The sequence below is a fragment of the Patagioenas fasciata genome, chromosome 4 (genome assembly GCF_037038585.1).
Source record: "Patagioenas fasciata isolate bPatFas1 chromosome 4, bPatFas1.hap1, whole genome shotgun sequence".
Lineage (NCBI taxonomy): Eukaryota > Metazoa > Chordata > Aves > Columbiformes > Columbidae > Patagioenas > Patagioenas fasciata.
The window spans coordinates 47,307,430-47,330,954 of record NC_092523.1 but is presented as its reverse complement, the minus strand read 5'-3'; the positions used below and the strand labels follow the sequence as shown (position 1 = coordinate 47,330,954).

At 40.2% G+C, this 23,525-nt stretch overlaps 2 protein-coding genes across 11 annotated transcripts in view; both read left to right on the top strand.

The window, feature by feature from the left end:
• ARFIP1 (ARF interacting protein 1) overlaps window positions 1-16,306 on the top strand; it is a 45,143-nt gene extending 28,837 nt beyond the window's left edge. For 7 of the 8 annotated variants that reach the window (XM_065837265.2, XM_065837262.2, XM_065837260.2 and 4 more), the window contains 3 exons: window positions 2,242-2,399; window positions 5,387-5,561; window positions 14,722-16,306. In XM_065837265.2, the coding sequence (XP_065693337.1) occupies window positions 2,242-2,399; window positions 5,387-5,561; window positions 14,722-14,877 (489 nt within the window). In that variant the 3' untranslated portion in view covers window positions 14,878-16,306. Of the gene's footprint in view, window positions 1-2,241; window positions 2,400-5,386; window positions 5,562-11,805; window positions 12,024-14,721 lie in introns of those variants that run through there. The other variant, XM_071807789.1, reaches the window with a different exon arrangement.
• A 5,777-nt stretch (window positions 16,307-22,083) lies between these two features.
• FHDC1 (FH2 domain containing 1) overlaps window positions 22,084-23,525 on the top strand; it is a 37,383-nt gene continuing 35,941 nt past the window's right edge. The window contains exon 1 of one of the 3 annotated variants that reach the window (XM_065837706.2): window positions 22,084-22,155. The gene's annotated coding sequence lies outside the window, so the exon portion shown is untranslated. Of the gene's footprint in view, window positions 22,156-22,610; window positions 22,631-22,650; window positions 22,848-23,525 lie in introns of those variants that run through there. The other 2 variants (XM_071807788.1, XM_071807787.1) reach the window with 2 other exon arrangements.

The following is a 23,525-nucleotide window of genomic DNA, read 5'->3' as shown; positions in this document are numbered from 1 at the left end:
ACTTGGATTAGATCTGGTGTCATGATCTTGTTTAATGAATGGGTTTTTTCCATGAATAGTTTGTAACTTCTAATGGGAATACTGTTCAGGTTCTTTCAGCATCTTGTACTGGTCTTGGAATTTGTTTCAGTCATTCATCTCTTGTGTAGATTATTGAATGGGGCTGTTGATGAAAATCAAATAAAGGTTTCTGCTGCTGTAATAAAAGTTATCTAACCTTTGCCTCTTGGACACTTGCCTGATGTTTGTCTCTTTCCTCTTTGTGTTTCCCCTTTGTTTAATCTGTACTTTGTTACCATCTGTAGCCTGGCCTATTCTTCTTGGATGTTTGGATAGCATTCTTGTCTCTAGCACTTATGCAAGACTAAAAGCAAAATTTCTGAACAGTTAGTTGTTTATGTTTAAAATGATAACAATATTTAAGTTTTTAAAAGAAAACAAAACCAACACCACTTCTTAAGGTAATATTTTATACATGTTAACAAAATGAGATCTTAATGTGAATGTTTTGCTGTTTTTCTTTTGGATACAAATACAACTCCTGGTTCCAGGCTCATGTGCCTCTAGTTATATAGACAGATAAATTCCAGTTTTAACTGACCTGTGCATAGAGTATGAACTGAGTGTAAACTCTTGATACTGAAATTATTTCCTGTCTCTTTTATAAGAGGTTTTCACAGAGGTCATGGACAAAACTTGAAGTTTTTCTATGAAACTGTATGAACCAGTGGAATGACACTTTTGGTAGCTAACATGTTTTAGTACTGCAGGCCACTGCAGTCCCATCCTTCCTATCCTCCTCCTTTGAACTGGTAGTGTTGTTCATTTGGGTCTATAATGATCTGGGTCAGAGAACCAGCTGGAAAACTATTTGCAGTCTTGCCTGCAGGAGGGAAGAGAGATGGGACTGAGCTGTGCTGTAAGGGACAGGCTGTGGGCTCTGCTAGTGTGCTCCTGCCTCTTCCCTCTCCTAGTGCTTGTGTTACTATGTAGCTGCCAGTGTTAGAGCAAAACCAGCTGAAAAAGACTTTGATTTCAGCAAGATCTGTAGTGATTTGGCTGGCTGCCTTTGCCACACAAGCAAGCTGTGCAAAGCAAAGGTGACAAAACTTTAGTGGTGTTTGGAGGGCTTTGCTCATGAAAACTTGCCCTAAGTTCCCTTCCTTTTTTCTTCTCCCTCAAATTGCCCACTTCCACTGCACCTCCTTTTCTAGAGGCTTCTTCCCTTCCCATTGCCTGTTAACTCTACCCTCATGAAGTCATTAATGTTAACATAAAATATCACTTGGCTTTGCTGTTTGTGTTCTACACAGATGAAAGGAAACTAGGAGAATACAGCACTTCTGAGTCAGTTGTTGGCAATGTGCAAGCCTAAAAAGAACCAAGTTCCAAATATGAACCTAGTGTGTTTTACAGCTATTACAACCATAGATTGTACTCTTTTGTGAGAACTCCCATCTGTGGAATATGAGGATGCCATATGGATGACATAAATATAATAATTGGACTCATTTGGCATCCATGTATTAGGAAAATCTTTGCAACCCTGGTCAGGGCTTACACTGCTATTAACAAAGACATGAACAAACATGTATCCAAATGTGACTGAAATGCCTTGGAAATAATTTTGCCCATGTCCCTTTAAAATTTATGGCTGAGCTACATTATCATTTTTATTTGCTATCCATTATAATGCTCTGCTCTTCGGTTATTTACAACCTATTAAACTGTGATAGATGTTGAGGTTTTTTGCAGTGCTCTTTTGCAGAATGTAAGAATAAAACTAAATAGCTAATTAATTCTGTGTACCCTTGTGAATTCAGTTATATTACAATATCTTATGTAGTGGTGTCTCTGTATTAAGCATTACCTAAACAACCACATGTTAAATGCTGGATTAAAACTCTGCTGAATGACAATGTAAAGATTACATTAGCACTTACTTTTAAGTAACGTTGAAGACTTCCAAGTGCACACACACACAAAAAGGAAGTTATTAAATAGGATTTAACATAGTGTGGTAACAAAATTGTAAACCATATTTTACTGATGTTAGACAGATTTTGTAAGAACTGCAAACTGAATATTGTATTGAAATCCTATCTGTTTAATAATAACCATCCCCAAACAGAAGTGAGAGAACTCCCACATCTTTGTGTTTGTATTTTTTTATATAGTTGCTGATGAATGTTATGATTTTAAATGATCTACAGTTTTATTTTCTCTGCTTTTTGTTTATAGGAGGAGTTTGGCTACAATGCAGATACACAGAAACTTCTAGCTAAAAATGGAGAAACTCTTCTCGGGGCTATTAACTTTTTTATTGCCAGTGTGACTACATTGGTGAATAAAACAATTGAGGATACTTTATTGACTGTGAAACAGTATGAAAGTGCCAGGTAGCTATTCTCTGTCTAGCTATTTTCATTACAAACTACTCTTTAGGAAAGAGACTTTGTATCAGTTTAGTCCTTGTATTTGAGTGACTAGCCTGTCAGATAAAAACCTAAGTATAACAAAACTCTCATATAATTAGGATCTACAGTTAACTGCCTCATTGCCCATATCTTCAAGTGTTTTGTAAACTTTCTGTTCTACTTGTTAGTTCTATATCTAAGAGCAATTATAGCTGTTTTTTCCTGCCTGCTAGATTCAGGTGGCTTTCTAAGCAGTGCAAACAGTGCAAGATTAATCCTTTTATTTAACTACATTATAATAAGTGAAATAATTTCTTTGACAAACATTTAATCTCATGCTTCTGTTGATGCATAATATTTGCAATTCATACTTGAGTTTTTCTGTAGAAGTCGCAGGCTAAGTCAGAAAGGAGAAGATAAAAAAGACATTTCTTAGGGAGTGAATGTTAGCAGTAGATAATTGGTTTCCTGCCCTGGAGAAGGTTACTTCTGGATATGGCACAGTACTCTAAAGCCAGGGTTTGAACTTGCAGTCGCTTCTGATGCTTGGTTCCATTCTGACTTTGACTCAATAGCATAAAGTATGTTTCTTTCAATTTGCCAAAGATGTAGTTTACGTGTATAATTTTCTGTGAGTTGTTGAGGGGTTTTCTTAGGTCAGAAATTGCAAACTGTTTGACTTTTGAAGTTCTTTCTTCCCCTTTATTTTTTATTCTTTTCTAATGCTTTATTTATGAGCAAAATAGTAAGTTATTGTTTAGATATCTAGGTAAACTTTCAGAAGGCATAAAAGGCAGAATTACTTTGAATATAAAGTATTCCTTTTATTTTTTTACATTAAAGTGTAAAAAGATCCCATCTGTTAACATATTTTCCAGGTATCCTCTTGAAAACTTACACAAAATATATGTACTGATATTGTTCTTGTGAGTCATTCTTCAATATATGGCTCTTCCCTCCTGAAGTACTGTCATTACTTTCCCTTTCTGTTCATTAAAGATGTCTAGTATTTTGCTATTTCAGTAAGGCAAATCAATTACAAAGCTTCTACACTTACATATACAGTCTAGTGCGTTTATTTCTGTACCTCTTCTTCCCTGTCCCGAACTGCACTTCAGCATTCACCTGTTCTCCTCTTCGATCAACTTTGGTTTGTTTCCTTTTTGGAATTAAGTCCTAAATTATTTAAATAAAGCTGGAATCATAGTGGCAATGAGAATCAGAAAGAGCCCTGGGAATATTATAACTCCTTTTACCTCTGAAAGTGAGGTATTTTCTTTTGGAGTGGTTATGCCAACTGAAAAGTTGTTGTTTGTAACCAGTTTTTAATCCTGATTTGTTTCCTGTTTTAGAAATGCCTATGAGAAAACTTATTTGAAAAGCCAGAAATAGATTTGTTTGTTCCATTAAAATTGGCATCTATCACATACTGACATGCTGGGTTCCATTATCTGAAAGCTACAAAGAAGTATGGGAGGAGCAGTGAGGCTTTGGGCAGGGCTGCCCCTCACCTGCAGGCATTTCTGGCTCTCGTCTGTTGCTTCACCTGGTCAAGTGCTGGATGGCTGTGAACAAAGGACCACATTGCATAAGAGGAAGAAAAAAAGCTAGAGCTTGTTACTGTATTTCTCTTATCCACTTGCAATAATGTTTTAAAATATAAAAATAGTATACCTGGCAAGGATCCAGCATTTGTCAGACTTGTATCTAACACTGCAAAGCAGATTAATTTAGTGGTATGGTTTTTAAACTGCTAACATTCCATAGGTGTTTTTCCCACTTATAAATGCTAAACATTGATTAATAGAAAGCTTAACTTAAACTTTCTTGAAAAGAAGAATTGCTTAATGGTTTTGAAGGCAAAACTATCAATATTCAAGCTTCTGTATTAAAAAATACTTTTAAGACTTTTTTTTTCCATTGAAATGAGAAAGAGGGCATGACTGGTTCATCTTTGTTCATGTAAAAAAAATTTACATTCTAATATGGAAGGATATCAAGGAGGTTTATAACTTTTTAATAAATGGTGGTGTATGAAGACTAGCTGGTTCAACTAAAATGTTGCTGGGTGTCTGCAGCCAAGAGTCTATTACCATAACATCGATTCTTGTTTTGCTAGTAGTATACAGGATAGATAATTTGGAGAGACCAAGAGTAAATTAGAAAATACTTTTTATCTGTCCTATCTAGAAGTGGGATATATGCATTTGGTGCAGAGTTAGCTTAACCACCCAGCTGTTAGTCTTAACCTTCTGTATGTCTCTTCCCTTATCTCCATCGGTGGTGGTATTGATCCAGGGAGTCAAACTTCCCTAGGAAAATAAGATAGGCCTTCATTATCATACGAACAATGCATCATCTTTTTGCAGCCTATTTATCCATAGAGCAGACAAGTTCTTGCAAAACTCTTTGTGGAAGAGCTGTAGAGCTGTTCCAGTAAAAGCACACAGAGAAGGCCAGAGGCTGCCGAAGATGCCTAGGGACAGATTTTGGTAGAACTGAGCCATTGCTCAAACATCTGCTGAAAGGCGATGTCCTGCTCTTGGTGCTTCTATTGCTCTTGACAAAACTCTTCATGGAACTGATGCAGTAGCAGAAGAATCATCTGAACCCCACCCACCCCAAAACAAACAAACAATATAAAAAACAACAAACAAAAATGAAAACCAACTAGTTTTATTTGGGTTAAGAAGCTGAGATGTCCCAGAAAAGGCTCTGACAACTGAAGCAGCACAAAATGGAGGACTTGGAGCGTGTGGCTGAGACAGGAATTGAAGAGGGATGGTTCTTGTTGAGGCAGCTTTATACAATATACTTAAGGATGTTTTTGCTCGATGAATGGGGGGGGAAGCTTCTCTGTGTGTGTGGGTTTTTTTTTTTTTCTGTTACTTGACTGTTTTGTTCATCTTCTATTGTACTTGACCCTGTCTGTGAGGTCTGTTTTGAGATACTTTGCCTTTCCTCCTCAGAATTGAATATGATGCCTATCGAACAGACCTAGAAGAGCTGAATCTTGGCCCTCGTGATGCAAACACTCTGCCAAAGATTGAGCAGTCACAACAACTGTTTCAAGTGCATAAAGAGAAATATGATAAAATGCGTAATGATGTATCCATCAAATTGAAATTTTTGGAAGAAAATAAGGTAAGCTACAATTTCTGATGTTATGCTTAGGAGTTCAGTCCTGTAAGTTTCTGCTTTGCTAGAAATATTTTAATTCTTATATATCTTAATTTAAAAATAGAGCGAGCAAAGAAAGTAAGGTGTACTTTCTGAGCTCTTGCTGTATCACTGGAGGATGCACTTTTAGAACAGGCAACCTTAGAAGTCCCTAATCAAGCTGCTCCAGCTGCAAATGGCAAACAATAGGGCAGTAAATTTCTTGTTGACATGGGAGGTTTTTTCCAGTTCATTGCATCTAATGTTACCATGAGTCATATAAATATGGGTTTAAGATTCAAAGTAATACTCATGTTTGACAACACTGTCATGGAGGATACGCACAAAGAAAGAGAGAACTGTGAAGAGGCTTCTTCAAACTAATAACTTGAACTGCAAAATACAACTTTCTATAATTAGTGCCCTTATAGTTTCTTAATTCTAAACAGGGCTCTTGAAGTGTTGGTTTAAAGGTTTTTTTTCTCATATGTGTTTGTTCTAACCGTACCATTCAATCTGCACCCTCTTAATGATGGAATTCTTATCCCTCTTATTCTCTCTACCAGGCAAAACCAGAATTGCCATACAGAATACACTTTTAAACCGTGCTGTCTTTGATAAACAAGTCTTTCTAAATTGTTTCTAATTAGATGTAAAAATGATGGTCTTTCAATATCTTATTTTTGTTCATACTCATAGTAAATGAAATGGTTATAACAATCTATGGCTAGTATTTCCTGTGCCTCCAGAGGGAGGGAAATATGATCAAAACTTATATAAAAGATAGTAGTTCGGCAGTTTGTCTATGTCTGGCAGTGGATTAACATGTTCAGTATGGATTAATTAATATATTTTAAAGACAGCTGCCTGTCAGACAATCCAGGAGAGGCCCCAAATGACAACAGTAGCAAGCAACACTACGTGTATAGAAGAAGGAAACTTCAAGGGAAAATCATGGGGACAAGCTAGACCAATTAAAACTGATTATTATGAATTTTTGAGTAAATTGTAACATATACAGTTGTATCAGCTACTTGGAATAAAGATTGGATACAGAGAAGAAATGAACTGTCAACAGATGAGGAAAAGAAAAAAGTGAAGAAAATCAATAAACATTTTGGTTTCCAAAACAATAGATGCTAAAAGTGTAGCTCCTGAGCACTCTTACTTCCTCTAGGCATTTGCATTAGGACCAGGGGTTGATGAGCCAGATCATCAGAAGTTTAAAAACTGGTATTGCCCTGGTATTTGTTGTTCTTGCTGAACTTGTAGCCCATTAACTTTCAAATGGAAAAATTCCATATTGAAATTCATTTTTTTGAACAAGCTAAAGTGTAATCTAAATGCTGATACTTATGCTTAAATTAGAAAATGCTTATAACAGAGTTTTAAAACTATGCTAGGTTGAAAATGGATGTACTGAAGGTGGGTCTTTCTTTTTTCCCCCCTTTTTCTTCTTCTAGTAAATTGTTTGCTACTGATATAACATACTTGTGTTGAAATAGTTTGATCCTTGCAGTTCATACCTGTACAGGAATTCTGATGCTGAAGTTCAAATTGGTTGAAAATAGCATGTACCCTGCTTCCCCTTGGTTTGCATTAACTGTACAGTTGACTGACCAATTGATATTTATACAAATAGTAAAGTTCCAGAGTGAAAGCATTGTATGTCTGTATTGTACAAAAAAGTTTCCATGTTTTTTAAAAAACCTAAATTGTATAGTTTAGGGAACACTAATGAAGTTGTCTTTCTAGCGACAGTCTTGAATTAGATCAAGCATCCTGTTAGCAGTCACAGCCTACAAATTTTATTTCTGAAAAAGGTTTTTTTTTCCTTCCTGCCTTTTCATTTAAGTTAATACAGTGGGGACTTTCACGTGGCTAAGACTTTTTATCATCAATTGACATGTCTCAGGGTGTATGAAATTTTGTAAAGTTTAGTGTTTCTATTTATTGTATAAAATTATCCATAGTAAACAATATATAATCCAAATCCTAAATTTACATTTCAGGAGCACTTATTTTTTCCCCCAGCTTTCATCGGTATCTGCTAGTTTTTGTTCTTCTGTTGCTCAGGATGTTTCCTGGGGTGTAGAGGGAGGCAGTGGTTATCTGAGAGATGATGTTCTTACAAGTCTGACGTATTTATCTGTCAACCATTTTTTTCATTAAAGTCAACGGAGGGGAGCTCCTGTTAGACCTCATACTTGTCATGTGGGTAGTATTAAGAAATTGGAATGCACAATTGATTTGCCAGACAGCTACATTACTATGATAAACATTACTTTTAATTTTTAGCTGCATACAAAAGATGTGACTGCTTTTACGTCAACTACTTTTTAGATTTTTAAAGGATTTTTAACTCAATAAGTATAGGATCAAGAGTATAAGAACTAGATTTAAATTTCAGTTAGATTTGATAATCTCAGATGTTCTACTTTTTCCAAAAGTACATTGTAACCATTGCTATGATCCAGCATAATCTAGACAGCTAGACAGCGTGCACCTAACAGGAAGGAGGAGAAAGACAGCCCCTTCTTGCTATGGGAGTAGCACCATTTAGGGAATGGGTAAACTGAAGACCAGATATGATGCTGAACTCCCAAGGGCAATTTTGATATTGTTAAGTTGATACAGTCGTCCTGGGGAGGGGATTATACTATTTATACTGATACTAGATCCTTAGTAACGGGAACTTGCCATTTTGTGTGTCTGTCCCCAGCACCATGTTAGTGCCCATTTAATAGAATGGGAGATCAAAATAGAGGAAGATCAGATGAACAAAATACTGGTTTTACTGAGTCTCTCTCAAAGGGCTTTTTTGTAGCCTGTTTTAGAAGGCCTGTGTTGTTGCAGGCTTATTGCATACAAGGCAAATGAAGGTTAGTATTTGAGCAGCTGTATCAAGGCATGGCCTTGCCAGACTCATGATTTACTAGAACATGCAAATCTCTAATTATTATATATACATATTATCATGGTGGTGAGTCCAGATGTGAATTAATATTTATTCTAAATAGAGAAACCTTTTTAGGTAGGAAAATGGTTATGGTAGCTGTATAATTTTTTGTGTTGTAGACTGTAAAACTTTTGACTTCAAGTTTTGTATACATAGATGCAGGATGTAGTGTACAGTGTAGTCTCAAGCTTAGTTGTTATTATCACTTCTGTGTTGAAAACAGAATTGTGTAATGAAACCTCACCATAGCAAAGCAATTAGGCAATTTGGGATTTAATTTTAGATTAGATAAATCAGTTCATTATCTCTCAATAAATGTTTTTACAGTCTGACCAATATTAAACATTAAAAAGAATTGTATATTTTTTGCCTGACAAATTAATGTCAAAACAGAATCATAGTTGCTCTTTTCTAATTGTGCCTCCACTAAATGCACTCAATTATGTTCCCACTCAAAAGTTTTGTCCCATATTTGGTTAAGCATGACATATGAGCAGAGCATGGAAAACTGGGAGGTGATTCAAGCTGTCACTGCAAAGTGGTTTAACTGGCTGGTGGGCTCTGGTTAATCTGTGTTGCTGCTAATGTCACCAAACAGCCATAATCCAGCTGGCCCTATGTTTAGGGTAAAAAAGGCATTCTGTCGTTGCAGTCTCTTTGTACCTCTACTCCTGGGTTCATATGTTAATATTTCAATTAAAAGCCCCCAAAGGTTCAGAGAACTGAACTGCACCTGGAATACTATGTCCAGTTCTGGGCCCCTCAGTTCAAGAAGGACAGGGAACTGCTGGAGAGAGTCCAGCGCAGGGCAACAAAGGTGATTAAGGGACTGAAGCATCTTCCTTATGAGGAAAGGCTGAGGGAGCTGGGTCTCTTTAGCTTGGAGACAAGGAGACTGAGAGGTGACCTCATGAATGTTTACAGATATATAAAGGATGAGTGTCATGAGGATGGAGCCAGGCTCTTCTCGATGACAACCAGTCATAGGACAAGGGGTAATGGGTTCAAATTGTAACACAGGAGGTTCCACTTAAATTTGAGAAGAAACTTCTCAGTGAGGGTGACAGAGCACTGGAACAGGCTGCCCAGGGAGGCTGTAGAGTCTCCTACTCGGGAGACATTCAAAACCCACCTGGACACCTTCCTGTGTAACCTCATCTAGGTGTTCCTGCTCTGGCAGGGGAATTGGACTGGATGATCTCTTGAGGTCCCTCCCATTCCCTAACATTCTGTGATTCTGTGATACAGTAAAGCTGTGTTCTGATTTTGTTAAAAACAAGACCAGTTCTCTTTTAGTGATTTTTCTTTCAGCTAAGTTCTTCTAGGTGGCTGTACTTGTCTGAGTTTTAGGCTGCATATTTTTCCTAGGATGCTGTACTCGGTGCTGATAAGAGACCAACGGAATGCTGAAGAAGCTCGTGTTTAGATTTATTACTATGGTAGCCAAGAAAGACTGAGAAGTTTTCCCACATTCCATTGTGAGAGGGGCGTGTTTGAGGAGGGGTGGATAGAACAGGTGACTAGAACTGACCAATGGAAGTATTCTATCCCATAATCGTCATACCCCCTATATAAAAGGGTGATCACAAGGGTCACTCTCTCTTCGACCATGGCTGGCATCCAGAGAGGATCCTGTCTGTCTGCCTGTGACCTACAGGCCTCAGGCCCTGCATCCCTGCAACCAGGTTCCGGTTTGCTGTGAAGTCCTGCCTGTGACTTCCGGGGGCCTGAGCTGCACCTGCTGGAGCTGCCAGCTCCACACACCCAGCTCCGCCACTGCTGGAGTGACGCCAGCTCCACATTGAGCACTTGAGTGGTTTTGTATATTTTGTATATATATTCTCTATTAGTAGCATTAGTAAAACCCTTAAAAACTCTCCAACTTGAAGTCTAAGTCTCTCTTCCTTTCCTCTTATCTTTCCAATCATCTTTCCGATCTAAAGGAAAGGGGTGGTGGCAAGTGAGGGGATAACAGGGAGCATCTGCCACGGTTTATTGCCATCTTGCCTTAAACCTTGACAAGCTGGGATTGCAAGTTTCTGTCTGTAAAACCAAGATACACAAGATTTCTGTTCACTTTCATTATAGTGCCTGGGTTTGAAGTTAGGGCTATCCCCAGCTGGCAGAGTTGTGTAGAAATCTGTGGCATTGGGTAATAAGAATCGCTACAATCAAAATCTGTAGCTTACAAATAGATAACTTTTTTTAATAGGGATGGTGTCCTGTTCTTAGCTTAAAGATTTCTACGACTGAAATTTTTTTGAAAAGGCATTATTTTGAGAAAGGAAAAACTGTTATTCATGTATGCACTTGAGAAATGTCAAATCTCTGTGTAAAGAAAGAAATTGAATGCGTTTCTGTGAGTTGTACTTCAGGAGTTTGGTGTTTAAATGCTTTCCTCTGCAAATGAAAGCAATATGCAGTCTAATGGAAACCCAGATGAAATAACTGTTCAGACCAAGTACCTTCAGATAAAGATAGCGAGGGGAGAGGATTCTGATGGTTGTGAGGAGGAACAAAGTAACAGAAAGATAGAACAGGGGTATTTCTTCTGGCTGTTGAGATGGCTGAAACAGTTTGAATGAGGTTGGATATAAAGAAATCTGTATTCACTGTGCCATGGAAAATGCAGTGTTCAGAGGGAGGTGGAGGGAAGAGGACAATATTCAGAAAGAAGTGAAATGTTAAGAGCATCCAGAGGAAATGTGAAAACTCAAATTCAACCTACAGTACCTTCTGTATATGAAATCTAAGTCTTCTGTTTAGCGCATGCCCATTTCTTATGCTTATCCACAAACTTCAGTTTTGTTTTGCCAAGTCTATTATGGAGTGCTTACTCTGCTAGTAATTAGGAACAAATAGATGTATGTAATTAATTAACAAGGAACAGTGATTTTAAATTATATTAAACTGTAAAATATTATGGCTTTTTGACAGGCATGCTAGTCATACACTGGAATCTGTATTTTAGCAGCATACCATTAAGATTATTTTAATGAAAGATGAATGCTTATTCACTGGATTAGAAGAGTTGGCTTTTAACACGGTGGTCTTCAAGGCTTTGCTGCACAAAAAAGTGGTCCCTTAATAGTCTGTCCCCCTTACCGCACGTTGCCTGCTTTCTTGTGCTTACACAAGTGTTTTTGCAGCTGTGCAGAGAATCAGATTGGGGAGCTGATGCAGGTTAAAGCAAATACGTTGTTGTCTGGTTAGTTTTAATCTAGATCTGATCCAACTGACTACATAACTGCATTAATGTTTTGTCAACAGAGGGCTAAGGTGAAACAGTGTGGAAGTGGGAATCAGTGGCTGGAGACAGGAGTGGGCAAGGCTGAGATTCTTTTCATGGGAAAATTGGGTAGGTTTGAACTTGGTTTTAAGTGAATACATGTTGTCCAGTTCTTAGCTGTGATTGCAGGTGGTTTTGCAGTGGCCATCAGGTGATTTGAGATGTTACAGCTTTTTTCACTTTTCTCTTAGCTGGCTGCTGCTTTGTTGTAGAGCTTCATTGTACAGTGTCAGGCAGTTTAAGTGGTCTTTTTCCAGAAATTTAATCTTAAAGTTGCCTGAATGTAGCAACAGATAAAAAGATCCCACCATCACTTTTGGGATTCACTTAGCGATTAGCTTCTGAAGGAAGAGAGCGGAAATGGTAACATCTTGAACCTCTGCAACTAGTTTGATATTGATCATGAAATTTAGACTATGATGAGGTAGTTCTGGTGTGGGGATTGAACCTCATGCAAAGAGGTAGCTCTGGTAGCTCAAAAAAACCCCACCAAAACAAAACATTTTTTCAGCCTGAATCATCTGTCTCTACGTTGTGAATTCCTGCTTCTGTGTGTGTGTGCACGCGTACTTGAAGCCTGGGCCTGACTGAATTTATAAAACTATCAGCAGACTTCAGGGCAGTTCACAAAAGCTTTGTGTTAAAAGCTACCCCTAAGGAAGTACTGATTTAGCCTCAAATTGATGAACTTGGGCTGGGACAGTGTATCAATTACCCTTGTTTTATTTGAGTTCCTACAAATGGTATGAATAAAACTCTTGTGGCATTTTAGTAATGTGCTGGAACTAGCTTGGACTGTGTGAAACTTTGTGTGTCAATGATGAAAGAATCTGCTCAAGAAAAAAAAAACTGTACTTGCTAAATTTTTTGCTCTTGACTTTTAAAAGTAAACTCTTGGTGGTATTCTGATATTTTCCACTTGTGTGACTTAAAATTTTTGAGATTAAAATACACATTTTTATAGATACAAAAAATATATGTGTATATATATACTACTTTCCCACGTGAACTGAAAGAGACCATCTTACTTGACTCTGAAAAGATGAACTGTAAGTTTGTTGAAAAAGTGTAGTTAGCTATATTCTACATCTCTTTAAGTGTCTGGACCTCATGAATTTGGTGAAGTCTTCTGTAAATGAAAAAGACTATGCTGAGAAAGATGTGTACTGCAGACTCCTTTCTACCCATACCTGCTTCTCTCATGTTTCTTTTTGGAGATCCTTTTGATGGAAGAACCTACCATTTTACACTGTTAATGAGGCAAAAAGCCTATTATTTCACATCTATTAAGTTTAAATTCGCCTGAATTATTAGGGGAGAAAACACAGGAATACCAGTTTTCAAATTGTCGGAGCAACTTAGAAAAAATTTGTGTCATCAAAGAGTTTATCACTCAAGTAGGATACAAAGGTCTGTACAGTCATCAGTTCATGGGCAAAATCTAATTCGTGAAATGAGACTATTTGTAAAAAAAATTGTTGTATACTCATTAAAAAATGTCAGCTTTTACTGGAAAACTTTTACTTACATCTACATGCACATGTATGCATGCTCAGCCCTTTTTTCTCAAAGTATTGTATTTTAAAAGTATATTATTACATTTCTGTGTAATAGCGTAGATGTTACATTCTTCTGGTGTAACAGCATACCTAATAAATGTTGGTTTTTTAAATTGGAGATCCTTTCTTAAATTAAGGCAATAAAGGATCTCTATATTGAGTTGCATGCATTTCAGAAAAGCACGTTAGCCAGATGACCTGTTGAAACAAGCACGGTCAGCGGGTAGGCACAGGCCAAGCCTGGCCCAAGGACAGTTTTGCTTCCTAGCATGACAGGAGTAGACTTCTCCTTGTGGGTTGTGCTGACAGACAGGGCAGTGATCCACAATTTGGGCAGAGAAAGCTAAATCTGCTGACTACCACGTTCTCCCTTTGGACCCATCAGCCACCCTGTTCCTCTGTTCTCTTGTGTGTTGGCTAAATGCTGCTGGGCTCAGGGTCTTTTAGCTGGAAACATGCACAGGGTCACCACCGTAGGGATTCGGGCTCTGACACAAGAGCGAGGTGTTGCTGGGCTGAACACACGCTCAAGAACCAAAAGGGCAGGTTTTGGCTGCGAGAGGAGGTGGGCAGCGGCCTTTTTTTAGCGTACTACTGTTCATCATTCACAACTTCGGGTTTAGTGCTGGGATGGAAACATAACAATTGTTCAGCTTTGACTTCATCAATGCTATGGCTTGTCATCATAGACCAGATGGAAGGAGAATAACAGTGATGCCCTCCAACTGCTCCTGTGCTTTTCTCCCTGAGTCTTGATTACTGCTGTGACCTGTGTGTTTCATGACTACTTTGCACAGATGTTGTAATCAAGGTATTGACCAAGTTCTGTAAATAATCTGGTGTTACAGAAGAGGGACAAGAAATATTGCTGGGAAAAAAAACCATCAGTTTCATTTAACTTGGGTATATGTGAGCTGGAAAACAGCAACTCTGAAAGGGGGGTCAAATAAATGAACTGTATACTTAGATAATGCATTTGTCATGTACTGTCTCACAGAAATCTATTTGGTCTGCAGGTGGGTATCTTAAACAGAGGTTTGACATCTAATTTCAGTGAAACAAGTGCTTGTAATCAAGTGTTTGATATTTGATAATATTGTTTCATGAATTGCCTTGATCCACGCATACTGAGTTGGTATTGACTGTTAAGCATACCTTACGAAAACTCAAAATTGTCTTAATGTTAAAAAATTTTGAATTTTGGATTTGTGGTTTTTAACTTGTATTAAATAAACTTGTAAGAAGTCTTAGCATCTCAAATACTTTTTTTTTCTATAACTGACCTGTGATGATGTTCACATCTGCCTCCTCTTAATCCATTTCTGTCCTTGCCTACAGGTTAAGGTATTGCACAATCAGCTTGTTCTGTTCCACAATGCCATTGCGGCATACTTTGCTGGGAATCAAAAGCAGCTTGAACAGACACTTAAACAGTTCCACATCAAATTGAAAACTCCTGGAGCAGATGCCCCATCCTGGCTTGAAGAACAGTAATCAGATGAGAGAAGAGGACCCAATGTTAACATAAAACCTTTAAATCTTATAATAATTAAGGGTTGGGGTTGAAGGACTGTTGTAGTGATTCTTGCACAGACAGCTTTAATTTTTTCCCCTTTTATAATACTATAAAACTGAATTTGGTGGGAAAGTGGGTGACTTTAAGGTAACCAAACATAATTTCTGTCATTTCAAATACAGAGCACTCCTTTTGTATGTGAAGGCTGGTGGTTATTTCTGTAATGGGGAAGGGGGAGGGAGGGAAGGGAAAGAAAACTATTATAGATTTGCACTGACAAATTATATTTGTGATTTCTGGTCATTTTGGTGGCTAGTCAAAATATTTCCAAATGGAGGTTTACATCATTTGTAGCGACATCTGATATTTTATAGATGAATATAGAAAATGTCTTTAGTAATTTTCATATGACTTTTAAAAAGGAGAGTGTTAAAAGAATATTTTGCAGATTAATAATATAAGGCCTATATGCAATATCTGCATGTAAGGCAACAGTAGCAGATGGCTCATTGACTAGTGGAATTGCAGCAAATGTCTTTTTAAAAGATGTACCTTTCCATCATAGGCTCAAAAAAGAAAAGAAAAACACTAAAGCAAGAATCACTGTCAGTCTGAGGCTTCTAAACACATATTTTTCCTTTGCACCGAGTGGTTTGCTGATTGAGGCCAACCATGCAGTGTACTAATTTCATTTAAAATTTTACTTTCTCTATGAAAAAAATACCGTACTAGCCTTAAATCACAGGTATGTGCCTTTTTATAAGATAGAATTTTCCACCAGTGTACATAATCCAAGAACCCTTTCGCATAATGGTTTGTCAGTTCCCCCCAAGGGGAAGGAGACTATGTAAAAATACTGTTTCATTGTACACTTAGAGCAAGTTAAAGCTTTTAGTTAACCTTCATGGACAGGTATGATTTTGACAGAGGCCAGTATGGTTCTTCTGTGTAATTGGAAAGCATACTTCAGTAATGGGAGTAACATGGAGGATACTTTTTTAATTTCTCCATCAATCGTTCAGTCCTTTTGTGTAAAATTGTGTCAATTTTATCATAGACATTTAAAATTCAATATATTGGAGTCTTGCACATGTTACACTGCTTTGTGTTCTGTTAAGTAAAATGAAATACTTCAGATATGTTACTTAAAATGGTGTGAATTGTATGATTTATGTACTGTATGTTCAAATGCCTTTCAGCTGACATTCTTAAAGTTTCAGTGCTTAACACAACTGTAATGTAACTGTAAATCAAACTTTTTAATCATTCCTCATTAAATTCTTGGGCTGACAGAGCCTTCTTTATGTTTTTGTTCTGTCAGAATCTCTTGTAATAGTTCATATACATTCCCCAGAATGTATATCCGATGTGAATTTTGTATTCATATTAAAGGTGTTTGCAGTCAAACTTCTTGACTTGTGATGGTTAAGAGCAGAATGGAACTTCTGCAGTGAAAGCTTAGTCCTGTTGTTCTGAGTTGCCACCCCTGGCCAAGAATTTCTGGTAAAGCAGTACTAGGTGGTAACACTTATTTCAGGATGATTTAACAGGGTGCAAGTTCAACTTGAATGTAAACTCATAGTGAAACAAATCTGTCAGTATATTGTAATTCTTGACTTGAACTTTTAAAGGACATTTTATTAAGTTTACAACTCTTAGGAAGCTGTTGGCTTCCACTTGGCATGCATATGGTGTGATGGTGCAAGAAAGCAGTTAGCTGTATGATTCTACATTTGGCTAGGAAATGCAAATAGCAGTTTTATAGCAGGGATGAAGAATGCAAACCTACTGACTGCAACTGGAATATCAGCTTTCAGAACACTATAGGAAAAGGGTACCTATGGAACACTTCCTGTTGGTTTCTAGCTCAGATTCATGCTTCTCTTGCTGAGGATGGTCCGTGTGCAGAGGGACCTGATCTGTCAGAAATGGTAAGATTAAACTTGAATCTGAAACTGCCTTATGCTGGAACAAGCCCTGTGGCATTGTGTAACCCTCAAACTTCTGCAATGGCTTAAAACTGCTAGAGTCTCTTCACCTGGAAGGAAAGGTTGGACAAGAGATTACTCACTAAAATCTGTCTGTATTGTTTAATAGCAGGGGGAGGAATAATGATTTCCATTTTGCTCACTGAAGCGATTGTTCTAATTGGTAGCTTCAGTGAGGAGGGTTATGTGTTCAGCTGATTGATAAGATATTAAACTGATTACCTTCTGTAGTACTTTAACGTTCTTTGCCCCCATTCAAATATACATGCTTATGAAATAATTCAAGCTAATGTTTTATATTTGAAGTTAGAAACTTTTGCTTATGGAGATCATACAAGGAAGATACTGCTGAATTTTCTAATGGAAAGTAATTATGGTTGTCAGGTTTTCTGATGGTAACAAAAAAGCCGTGTAAATATCTTAAGGTGCTAATGCTGGCGTTTATCTGGATTGGCAGTTGGCAGGGTGGAATTTTTTTTTGTTCGTTTGGCAAGGGGGCTGTACCCACCTAGTCGAGTCTTGTCTGTGAAGCATTTCATCTCTGTCACGTTAGTGCTTCTAGTGTTGTGTGAGGTTTCTCAGGAAGAATTTGAAGCCATTAATACCGTTTTACCTGTTCTGCCAAACAGGGACTCAGGGAGATGTTTCCTTTCTCAATGACCATGCTGTAAGTTACCTGCACTCCTGGCTTGTTTGAAACTTGTAGCTCCTGTTATTTTGTTTGTATGAATTCTACAAACAGTTCTTCTGCTGTAGAAATGCTCTTTGGCATACTTCATGCTTTGTCAAGTCCATACAAAGAACCTTTCCGGTTATAAGATTTACCTATACTTATATTTGAAGAGAAATAAGTATATAAGTATAGTAACACAGCAGTATCATTAAAGTAAAAGCTTGATTTCAATCTTCTGTCAACTGGTTTTCCCAGCAACCTTATCTCTGTTCTGTCTCTGCTTCAAAAAATGATCAAAGTGATATAAAAGGAAAGCTAAACGTTCACCTCAGCTCTGTTTTGAACTGAAGCGAGGGGGCATGTTCAGTTTGTATTTTATGCTTATCTACTCTTCTTCCTTATTGTGGTGTTACAAGAATCATAAGGTATTATAATTATTTAGCATTCCTCATCTGCAATTATCTTTAGGGGTTTCTTTTAAAGTCTGGTTATCTTTTCTATGTTGCATGCTTGATGTGGAGGTTGTACTAGTCACAGAATTTTTAAATTAGTCATTAATGTTTTCATATTTTGTGATTGCCCCCACCCCAAAATTATCCAACAACTGGCAGCTAAGTTGTATCAAACTGAAAGTTTCTTTTTTTGATGAGAAGATCCGCAGAGGAGCTGACCGTTGCTTAGTTCATATTTCATTGTTCTCTTTCTTTCTTCTTGTTGTTGGTAGCTCTTGACATATGTGTTCTTTGCATGTCATGGTGTCAAAGCACATTTCTGTGTCTGTGATGGCAGATTCCCCTCACTGCACCTATTTTCACCAAGGTCTTTTAATTTCTGTTAGTCCTTATATGGGAACCAGGTGGCCAGGTAGATGGGGTGTGTCACCATAGCAATAGTTTGAAATTAATGAAAGAAGTACCTTATCCTGTAGCATAAGAGTAGCAAGTAGCCTTGGAGAAGGATGGTGTGAATTGGTAGAGCTGCAGTGGAAAGGAAAAATGATGTGTTGCTGTTTAATCAGAGTCCCTATAATCAAATGCAGAGAAGCAGCATATGAACCTTGCACAGCAACAGCTTTGGGCATAAGAACACAATCTATGGTTTGCAAATCTCTTTGTTTCCTACAGCTGAGTGTGCTGGCACAAAAAAAAATGAAGGAGGCAGGAGCAGCAACAATTCTGTGCTGTTCTGCTGTTGACGGTGTATTTCTGTTAAATACTTATGCTCAGCAAAATATATGTTCAACTTTTTATAATCACTGTAGATTATTTTTGCTCAGAAAACAGTTTTTTAATTGGCTCATCTCTTTATGAGAACCAACTTTAAAGATAACAGCTATTGGAAAAATTGAATATTTGATATTCTAGGAGAAGCAGAAAAAGAGATCAGGAGTATCTTTCCAGAGTTTCCTTGCATCATTGGTTGGTAGAACTTAGATAGGTACCGTTGTGGCTGTATGATAATATTTCTTAATTAAGTGCAGAGATCAGATCTAGAACAGAGTGAACCTGAAACAAATTTTAGTTTGGGTTTGCCGTGTTATTACTGTTTGTGCCAGCATAAATCCATTGGTTCAGTCAGGAACAGTTCAGCTATCAACAATGTTTTCCTAGTAAATGGTACTTAACAAATGTTATGTCCTACTGTGCTAATAAAAAAAAAAAATTATACACCTTGCTGCCTTTTAAAGAATACTCAAGGCTGTAAATTCAAATGAGTTAAATAGTGCTAAAAACTAGTGTTGCCTGTTCAGTCTTGATTTGCCTTTCTTGCATATGTGTATGCATCATGCTAGTTTTATGTGATAGTGGTAATTGATTGCAGGGTTTTGTTTCAAGAGGTTAACTACCACAGTGCCTCATTTTGAAACCAAATAGAACTTGGTTTTAAGGTGACCAGAGTGTCACAATAAACTTCCTCTCCTGCCTTTGTCCGAACACTGTAGAAATGAGGGCTTATAATGAAGATGATGACAGCTTTTGTTCAGATGGTATAAATTACTTTGTTCCCATTAGATCTGTTTGATCACTAAATTCGTGTTCAGCCTAAAGCATTAGAAGTTCTTTGTGCTCTAAAGAAAAGCAGAATTTACAAAACACTTTTTTTCTGTCATAAGAAAAAAATGTCTTAAGAGAAGCAGTAATCTGGAAAACTGTCTTGAGCATTTTATTAACTAGAAATCTTAAAATATTAACAATAGGATTTGTTTTCATAGTACACCAACCCACCTAAGTGCTATCTGTTCTAGGGAGGTGCATTTGTTGCTTATTATAGGTGGGGCTGCTCAATCTACCTATTATTAATGTTGCTTAATAGTTCCTACTGTAAAGACCTGTTTTCAGTTGTTTGTAACTTGGATGAATTTTAGCCATGTGGGCAAAATCTTTGCCTGCTGGGGGTGGGGGGAAGTGGGCAGGGAGCTAAAAATTTAAAATTAATTTGCTAACATTGTGTTTGGAAAAGTTCTGGGGGAAAAAACCCACAGGGTGAGGAAAAGTTAAGAGTTTAACTTTACATCCGGACTGGCTCCCAGGTCCTCTGCACTGTTTGGGTTTTGGTGGGTTTTTTAAAATACAAAACTATTATGCAAGTCTCTTATTTGTCTTGGTCTTTCCGTCTTTTCGAGTGAACATTTGTGCTCGTGACTGGCAGTAATGAAAACAAGCCTCTTTGGTTCCAACACAAGCAGCTACAGTCCGAGCAGCAATGCGCTTCCTCGCTGATGACCTCGGGGGTGACCCAACACTCTCGAGGAACATCTGTGCTGGCCCAAAGCTGAGCGTGTCCTCCCCAGCTGCTGCTAGCCCTGCCAAGCGCAGATCTGTGACATGATGTGAATTGCCATTTACTGCAGCTGAACTGCTTCCACTCACTGAATTTTGAGCTTTAAATGAACAGGTTCTGACACTGCATTCCTTAAATTTTCCTTTTTTTTTTTTTTTTTTTAATGAAACAGGCTGTCTTGCCAAACCAGTAGGTGAGATCTCTGGCTGCAAAAGCCAGGATGGTGTAACCTCAGCAACCACAGGCCTAGGCTCTAAGGCTGGGGCTGGGGGATGCTGCCTGGCCTCCCGCTCTGCCTCCGGTTCCTGCCTCCCGACCCCCAGGTAGAGGCAGCAGGGTGCAGGTTCAGCACCCCACGCTGAGGTGAAACGCGCTTCTGTCCTCCTGCCTTCCCACCCCTGGCCGTGCCAACGTGTTGTTTTCTCTCTCATGTGCTCAGCTCAAAAGCTGATTGCGCAAGGCTGGAGGTGAGGTTTTTTTCTCCCTCTGTTCTCAGGCAAGGAAATATTTCTGATTCTGCCTCAGAACTGACCTCCTGTAAAAAGTAGTGTTGGCGTGTGGGCCGTGCTTGTTCCTTGCAGCTGTGACTGTTTACTTGAGTGAAGTTCTTCACCTTCACTCTTTTTGGTTTTGTTTGTGAAATGTGATTGAATCTCTCAGCAAAATACAACAAACAAATACATTGTTCTAAAATATAAGTTGTGGATGGTGCTTTGGCTTTCAGGTGTCCACAAGCCATGTGAGCTGTGTAGTGTGACATAACCCAGGGCTGCGATCACATTTCAGATTTATCTGAAGTTCTCTCACGCGGTTCACTTTGGAGGCTGGAGACATGTTGGCACGCCTGTCCTGCCTACCTGCTCCCAGCGGGCTTGCTCAGCTGAGTTGGCAGGCAGGGCTTGGGGATGGAAAAGGGGATGCTCGCCTGGCTTCAATCGGGAAGGGAGCCCATTCCTTCTAACTGGGAGTGTAACTGATGGATGGTACTGCTGTCTTGTTTCTATAGAAATAGTTGCTGCGATTTCAGTGATAGTTTGTGGTACATGAGTAATATGAGATGAAATACAGATATGAGATAAAGGGTCCAGAGGAGGGCCACCAAGATGATCCGGGGGCTGGAACACCTCTCCAATGCGAACAGGCTCAGACAGTTGGGGTGGTTAAACCAGGAGAAGAAAAGGCTGTATTGTGGCCTTTCAGTACTTAAAGGGGGCCTATGGGGACAGACTTTTTAGCAGGGCCTGTTATGACAGGACAAGGGCTAATGGTTTTAAACTAAAAGGGAGGAGATTCAGGTTACACATGAGAAAGAAATTATTTACAATTAGTGTAGTGAAACACTGGCTCGGGTTGGATGCTGGTGGATGCCCCATCCCTGAAGACATTCAAGGCCAGGCTGGATGAGGCTCTGAACAACCCAATCTAGTTAAAGATGCCCCTGCTCATTGCAGAGGGGGTGAACTAAATAGCCTTCAAAGGTTCCTTCCAACCCAAACTGTTCTATGATATATGTGTATTTATACACCACTAATTTTATCAGGAGCTTGCCAATACCCATCTCCGCACACCACGGCGGCAGCACTCGGCGCTAGTCCGGCCCACTCCCGCGCAAGCGTTTCGGTAGCGCGGCCGTGCCGGGCAAGAGCCGGGGCGCTGTCCTCGCGGTCCGGGCGAGGGCGGGCGGATCCCGGGGCACTCCCGCCGCTGTCACCTGCCGCGGCCCCGCCCACGCCTGCGCGCTGTCCCGCCCCCATCCGCTCCGGCGGCGCGATGGGAGGAGGTGGCGGCGACGCCGGGCTCAGCTGCGCGCGGAGGTGAGCGGCGGCGGCGGCGGGAGGGGCGCGGAGCGGAGCGGGAGCTATGCCAGGGCCTTCTGCTGGCTGCGCGGGGGCTCCGCGCTGCCGAGGGGCGCAGCCAAAGGGGTCGCGGCCGCCTGTGTGGGTCCTTGTCCGCCTCCCCGAGACGGCGAAGGGGAGAGCGGGCCGGGGAGGCGGGTGCCGCGCCCCGCCCCGTGGGACGCCGGGGTCCGGCGCCCCCCCGCTGTTTCTGTTAGATCTCCGGCCGTCCCCTGTCTATGCGGCAGGCGTGTGCGGCGGAACGGGGGGCTGCTGCGAGCACCTCCGGTTCTCGCCGCCGGAGCAGCTGCCGTTGGGGTGGGCGTCGCTCCCCGCCCGGCCCCTGCAAAGGCGAGGGGGTCGGGCGGCTCCTGCGGGCGGGGCGGGGCGGGACGGGACGGGACGGGACGGGACGGGACGCCTCAGGGTGACCGGGGTCCGGCGGGAGCTTGAGGTGAGTGGGTCGCGGCCGTTCCCTGGGTCCAGCCGCATCAGTCACCCCCGAAAAGCTCTCAGCGATCCTGGCCCGTGGCGTCGCTTGAGGGGAGTTACGAATTGAGGGTCTTTCTGGGCCCCTCGGGCGGTCCCGGCGGCTGGGCGGGCGTTTAGGCGCTGGCCCGGCCTTTGTGTGCGCCCCGGACGGACACCCGCTCCGGACGGACAGTCGGACGGTAAGACTGAGTGAGGGCTGTTCCCCTGGCGTCCCCATCCCTGCGGCGGGGTGAGCGCAGCGGCTGGGAGCCCGAACAAAAAATAGGTAGAATCAAGCGCCCTAACAGAAGCCGTAAGGTCCCTGCCTGGCGTGGGAGCCCTGTGCCCACTGCCCGGCTCGCTCGTGTCCTGAACCTGCGTGGAGTTCCCGTCCCAGCCGGTCTGGCAGGGAGGCCGTGCCCCGTGAGGGACTCTGTCGGACGCGTGAAGTGGTGAAGCGCTAAGTTGCTGCAATAGCACGAGCTGTGTCTTCTTTGTAACCTACACGTTTTGGCAAGATCAGTGGCTGGTTGTGCGAGGCGGCGTTTGCAGTTTCTTTATCTACAGTAGCGACTGGTTGCTCCGCTCACCTTTTTGTACAGCTGTTGTTGAGACCCAGACATACAAATGCTGTGGTCGGGCTTTGGTGTCAAAATCGGCGTTGTTCTCATGAGAATTTGAAGGACAGAATGTGGGCAGCAGAGAACATTAGGCATGAGTTAAAGGGAGTAATATCTTGCAATATGCATTATGAGGTGCCCTTCAGCACGTTGTGCATTTCACCTGTTAATTTGTGTATGCAAATATGTTGTATGTCCATCTCAGTGGCAACTGCCTTTTTTGCAAGAAACAAATTACTTTAGAGCCTTTGTCCTCTT